Source organism: Mandrillus leucophaeus, unplaced genomic scaffold, assembly GCF_000951045.1.
Source record: "Mandrillus leucophaeus isolate KB7577 unplaced genomic scaffold, Mleu.le_1.0 Scaffold72, whole genome shotgun sequence".
NCBI classification, from domain to species: domain Eukaryota; kingdom Metazoa; phylum Chordata; class Mammalia; order Primates; family Cercopithecidae; genus Mandrillus; species Mandrillus leucophaeus.
The window spans coordinates 3,196,402-3,202,852 of record NW_012107808.1 but is presented as its reverse complement, the minus strand read 5'-3'; the positions used below and the strand labels follow the sequence as shown (position 1 = coordinate 3,202,852).

Genomic DNA, 6,451 nt, shown 5'->3' with positions numbered 1-6,451 from the left:
GTTGCTGTGAGCCAAGATCGTACCACTGCACTCCAGCCTGAGCGACAGAGCGAGAATCCCTCTCAAAAAAAAAACAGAAAAACAAAACAAAAAACATGGGTAGATAGTGGTGTTCTAAAGTTATGACTTCTGTCCTAATTAATTTCTTAAATACATTTACTACTTCTTAATGGTTTTGAAACAACTGTTTAACTTTTTAAAATTTTGAAAACTTGCTAATGACCTTTTGTTCAGAATTTTGTAGACTGTTTAATGTAGGCCATCAACTACACAATGAAAGATGCTTGAAATGCTTTTGTCATTTCATGCAAATCAAATTAAATCAAACTATCAAATTACCAAAAATAATAAAGCCCTCTCCCAATTTTTTTAAACTAGAATCCATAACCACATATGACCTATTAATCACAAAGTGATCAGATAGAAACTGATGACTGACATGAAACAATCTTAGAGACAGAAATCTAGAAGATAAACAGATAACTAAAATACCGTGTCTCGTAAATTGTGGTAACTGGGCTAAACTGAAAAGGTTCACACACTTCCCATCAGTATTTCCCAATGAGGCAGGTAACTATCAAAGATATTTTTAACATTAGAAAATATCGTATTAAGCAAAACAACAGTTGTTAAAACAGCATATGTAGATTATGTACCATATGTAGATTATGTAGTACCATATGTAGATTATGTAGAAATCAATTATGTAGAAAATAATTTTTTTTTTTGCCTATCCTTTGTTTTCTACTTTTTTTTTTTTTTTTTACAAGAGCTACATATCACTTTTTTATTAAAGCAAGCTATCTATAGAAATTGTACAAGAAATTTAGGAACAGAAGTTGGTTGTTTTAGGAGGTGAAAAGGAGAAAGAGGGACTAGATCCGATACCTTGCACCAACAAAGTACAAGTCACAAGATGGATAGTGGTAAGAGAAATCTCTCCCGAACTTTGGTATTCTGGTTTTGTAGTAAAAACCTGATTGTGAATGAAATTCAATGTATCTATCATTATGTAAGAAGACAATCTGAAAATAAAACAAAAAAAATTAATTTGCTTAGGTTCCTAGTTAGGTGTTTATTTCATTATCACTAAAAAACTGTCAAACCAAGAAAAACTCTTACCTCTCTCTCTCTCTCTCTCTGTCTAAACACACGTCTGTGCACACACCCTCCACTGGGATTAAGAATGAAAACTCCCCAATGGCTCCTTAATGCCTTCCTGCATCCTGATAGCTTTTCTGCAAACCTTACCTACTAATTAAAGACTTGCAACAAATGCCCTTCATTTACCTGGCATAAGCATGTCATAACACAGAGCACTCTCATGGTACCCTCAATAAGCAGCTTCCTCTTTCACTTGGGAACACATATAAATAATCCCGGCGGGGCGCAGTGGCTCACGCCTATAATCCCAGCACTTTGGGAGGACGAGGCGGGTGGATCACCTGAGGTCAGGAGTTTGAGACCAGCCTGACCAACATGGAGAAACCCCGTCTCTACTAAAAATACAAAAGTAGTTGGGCATGGTGGCGGGCACCTGTAATCCCAGCTATTCGGGAGGCTGAGGCAGGACAATCACTTGAACCCGGGAGGCAGAGGATGTGGTGAGCCAAGGTTGCACCATTGTACTCCCAGCCAGGGCAACAAGAGTGAAACTCTGTCTCAAAAAATAAAAAACAAAAAATGATAATAATAATCCCACCATTATCACACAAGGTATGATAAACTCCTTGTATCTTTGACTTTAGTGTCAAAGACACTCCTTGTAACTTGACTTTAGTGTACTAAAGGGGTATCTCAAACATCAACAGATGGTATTTAAAGGCAAATTCATCAGTATTTAGAGAAAATACACTCTAAAATTACATGTTCCAAAACGTATGATAAATGACACCATAGACAAAAGGATAAACTGTACCAGATAGTTTCCAAAACTGAAAATACAAAGTCATGTCAGCTAAGAAAATTCAATTTTCTTTCAAGATGCCATTTGACATCACTAAAAATGTTTTACTTTTAAATCCAAGAGTTTACTGACAATTTTATAACTGTTGAAAGTGACTATAAGAGTTGAAAGATAGGTTGGGCGCCGTGTCTCACGACTGTAATTCCAACACTTTGGGAGCCCAAGGCAGGCGGATCACTTGAGGTCAGGAGTTTGAGACCAGTCTGGCCAACCTGGTGAAACCCCATCTCTACTAAAAATACAAAAATTAGCCAGGTGTGGAGGCACACACCTGTAGTCCCAGCTACTCAGGAGGCTGAGGCAGGAGAATCATTTGAACTCGGGAGGTTGATGCTGCAGTGATCCGAAATTAAGCCACTGCCCCTCCAGCCCGGGTGACAGAGCGAGGCCCCGTCTCCAAAAAAAGAGTTGAAAGATGGACTAATGGCACCAAAAAAAGAAATAAATCTACTTAGCTATATTTTGAACTGTTTCAGAATATACCCCAACAATTTGCAAAGTTAAAAAAAAAAATTAAACATACAACCCTGCTAGTTTACTTTTCACATATAAATAAGAAAATGAAAGCAACCTGGTATATAAATCTAGGTTAAATGTAAAAATCAGAATCACAAATCTAGAATATAAGATGATATAAAACATAACTGCTGTCAATTCTTAAAAATATAAATAAGGTTTCATATATGATATGAAAAATTAACTTTGATATTAGACTGGCCAAAGGCTAACCATATCATTGTATTATTAATAAAAAATGATGGGTTACATTTTACTACACAGCCATTTTTGTTTAACAATAGAACTACACAGCCATTTTAGTTTAACAATAAAAATATCATAAAACTGCTTATCATCAAAATAAATTCCACTCATTCATTTCTTGGGTCTAGTCAGTACAAACCAATGCTATAAAACATACCTTTGAGTAGTCATCAGACAAAATTTCAAAGGTGACAACTGAAAAACAAGAAATAGGAAAAATACAATTATCAATCAACATTCTTAATAACAATGCAAACTTGATGCAAAGATTCTAATTCAACACAGAAATTATGCACATATCAGTTTTTTTTCTGCCTCTACGTGAAACAAGAAAATTGTCATAGTATATTGTCCCAAAACACCAACAAAAACTTAAAAGCTTCATAATTTCTCAATACATATCAACTAGGTTTCTTGTAGAACTGAAAGCAAATTCACAAAATATAATGACTTCTAAATTCTGACACTCTTTCTGAGATGTTGAAAACAAAATCATTTTAAAGACTTTCAAGGCTGGGCGCAGTGGCTCAAGCCTGTAATCCCAGCACTTTGGGAGGCCGAGGCAGGCGGATCATGAGGTCAGGAGATCGAGACCATCCTGGCTAACATGGTGAAACCCAGTCTCTACTAAAAATACAAAAAATTAGCCGGGCGTGGTTGCTGGTACCTGTAGTCCCAGCTACTCGGGAGGCTGAGGCAGGAGAATGGTGTGAATCCGGGAGGCGGAGCTTGCAGTGAGCCAAGATCACACTACTGCACTCCAGCCTGGGCAACACAGTGAGACTCCGTCTCAAAAAAAAGAAAAGACTTTCAAATATACATTAAAGAACATTTAAAAAATTGTTGCTTAACAAAAAAGATAACAGTCATTTTTTTACCCATTCATAGTCTACCTGATAAATAAAAAGAGTGAAAAATAGCCATTATTAGTGGCACACAGAGTTTCTATTGTTTTCAATAAACAAAGTAAGACCCTATCACTATGGGGGAAAAAAAAAACAGAAAAAAAAATTAGCCAGGCACGGTGGTGCACACCTGTGGTCTCAGTTATTTGGGAGACTGAGATAGGCAGATCTCTAGAGCCTGGGTAGTTGAGGCTGCAGTGAGCTGTGACCACAACACTGTACTCCAGCCTGGGTGACAGAAAAAGATCCTGTTTCTAAAAAGTAAAAAAACAAATAAACAAAACAAACAAACAAAAAAAAAACAAAAAAAAACCCAAAGGGTGAAACAAGTTGGGAGACTATGTATATAATTCCACAGACCACATATCCCATTAACTCCTTTCCCCTCAATCCCAAATTCTAGGCCAATTGATAAAAGTACTTGAACTTTCTCATTTTAATTTGACTTTGGTGTCATTCAGAATTCTAAGGATGACCCCCAGTGACCTTTACTCTTGTATAACCCCCTTCCCTTGAGAGTGTGGGTGGAAACTGTGAACTGATAAGACATTGCTCTAGTGATTACACTACATTTTGGCAAAGGGGAGATTTATAATCATATGAGCCCTTTAAAAGCAGAGTTTCAGCTGGGTGCAGGGGCTCACGCCTGTAATCCTAGCACTTTGGGAGGCCAAGGTAGGTGGATCACAAGGTCAGGAGTTCGAGACGAGCCTGGCCAAATGTGAAACCCCGTCTCTACTAAAAATACAAAAATTAGCTGGGCGTGGTGAAGTGCGCCCATAATCCCGGCCACTCAGGAGGCTGAGGCAGGAGAATCGCTTGAATCTAGGAGGTGGAGTTTACAGTGAGCCAAGATCGTGCCTCTGCACTCTAGCTGGGTGACACAGCAAGACTCTGTCTCAAAAATAAATAAATAAAAAATAAAAGCAGAGTTTCTCTGGCTGGCAGTAGAATAAAAAGTCAGAGAGATCCAAAACACAAGGGGCTGGGTGCAGTGGCTCATGCCTGGAATCCCAGCACTTTGGGAGACCAAAGCGAAAGGATGGCTGAGGCCAGGAGTTTGAGACCAGCCTGGGCAACATGACTAGACTCCATCTCTACAAAAAATTATAAAATTAGTGGGGCGTGGTACAAAAAATTATAAAATTAGTGGGGCGTGGTGGCTCACATCTGTAGTTCCAGCTACTTGGGAGGCTAAGGTAGGAGGATCACTTGAGCCCAGGAGTTCAAGGCTACAGTAAACTATGATCACACCACAGTACTCCAGTCTGGGCAACAAGATCCTATCTCTTTAAAAAAATAATAAATAAATAAAAGAAAGAAAAGAAATACAGGGAGGATGTGATGAGCTTTTGCTGGTTTGAAGGTGGAGGTGAGCGTGTGATGAGAAATGCATGTAGCCTCTAGAAGCACAGAGTGGCCCCCAGCTGACAGCCAGAAGGAAATGGGAACCCAATCCTATAACCACAACAAACTGAATACTGACAACAACCTGAGTGTGTTTGGAAGCAAATTCCTTTTGATTTTTTATTTTTATTTTTTTTGGGGGGGGCTTTCTCTGAAAACCAGAAAAGCTGCTAGTCAATTCTAAAAGAACTACAAACTAACACGTGGAAGCATATTCTTTTCCAGCACCTCCAAGTCAGAGCTCCACCTGGTCAACACTCTATGAGCACAGAAGCTGCACAGACTTAAGATCCACACAACTGTGAGCTACTAAATGGATGTTTTAAGCCATCTGGATTGTAGTACAGTAATCTGTTATATAGCAATAAAAAAAATTACAAACTGTTCTCATTTTAAAACCAGAAAAGCAAACAACATAAAAAGTCATTTTCACGAATTCAAATTTAGCTTTTTACTCACCTTCTGAATCTAAGCACCTTTCAAACTTCAAGGATAACTGATAGGTGTCATAACATCGAACCCGAGGTTTATATGTTCCTACAAAAAATAAATGTGATGTAAAACCTAAAGACATACTTTCATAGTCAACATCCACAGATACATTGAGTGTACCTCTTGTTCAGAGATAGGCAGGATTAATTGCAATCAAATCAAAAGAAAGGAATGTAAAAGCAGCTCCTCTCAAACACCCCAAGGAAAAACTGAGCAAAAGCTAAACAAGCAAGTCATAGAAAACCAAACAAAATTACTAAGAAACTTTACAAGTAATCTAACAAAATACATGAAAACGACGAAACAGTTTTGTCCACCAGAATGGCAAAGATTTAAAAAACAGTTAATATCTGTGTTGGTGAAAGTGTAAAATATTCCCATATACTGTTGCTGATTAGTATACAATTGATACAACTTCTTTGAAGGATAATCCCTAAAATACATGATGTTTCTATACTTTCAATCTATATTTCAACTTACACAAATTGAACTCACGGAAATATATCCACAAGCCTGCCAAAGATATCAAGAATGTTCACTGCAGCATTATTTATAAATGGTCAGCAACTGAAAGCAAATAAAATGTCCACTGACAGGAAAATGGTTGAATGACTGACAATAAATCCACGCAAGGGAATATTACATAGCCCATAAAGTGGATGAGGCAGACCTGTAGTAACCACTGACATGGAAAGCTGCCAAAACGTACTATAAAGTAAAAGTACACAGAGAGAGCACAGGCGAGTGCAGGAATATGATCCATATAATACAATCCCAATTTTGTACAATGCAATGGTAACTTTGGCACTCTGCCTTTTTTTTTTTTTTTTTTTTTTTGAGACAGTCTCATTCTATCGTTTAGGCTGGGGTGCAATGGCGTGATCTCGGCTCACTGTAACCTCAGCCTCCCAGGTTTAAG

At 37.8% G+C, this 6,451-nt stretch overlaps 1 protein-coding gene across 4 annotated transcripts in view; it reads right to left on the bottom strand.

The window, feature by feature from the left end:
- NOL10 (nucleolar protein 10) overlaps nt 1-6,451 on the bottom strand; it is a 129,230-nt gene that overhangs the window by 96,042 nt on the left and 26,737 nt on the right. For 3 of the 4 annotated variants that reach the window (XM_011965288.1, XM_011965290.1, XM_011965291.1), the window contains 3 exons: nt 5,500-5,577; nt 2,886-2,923; nt 889-1,025 (listed from right to left, as the gene is read on the bottom strand). In XM_011965288.1, coding sequence (XP_011820678.1) covers nt 889-1,025; nt 2,886-2,923; nt 5,500-5,577 — 253 coding nt within the window. The remainder of the gene's footprint in view (nt 1-888; nt 1,026-2,885; nt 2,924-5,499; nt 5,578-6,451) is intronic. The other variant, XM_011965289.1, reaches the window with a different exon arrangement.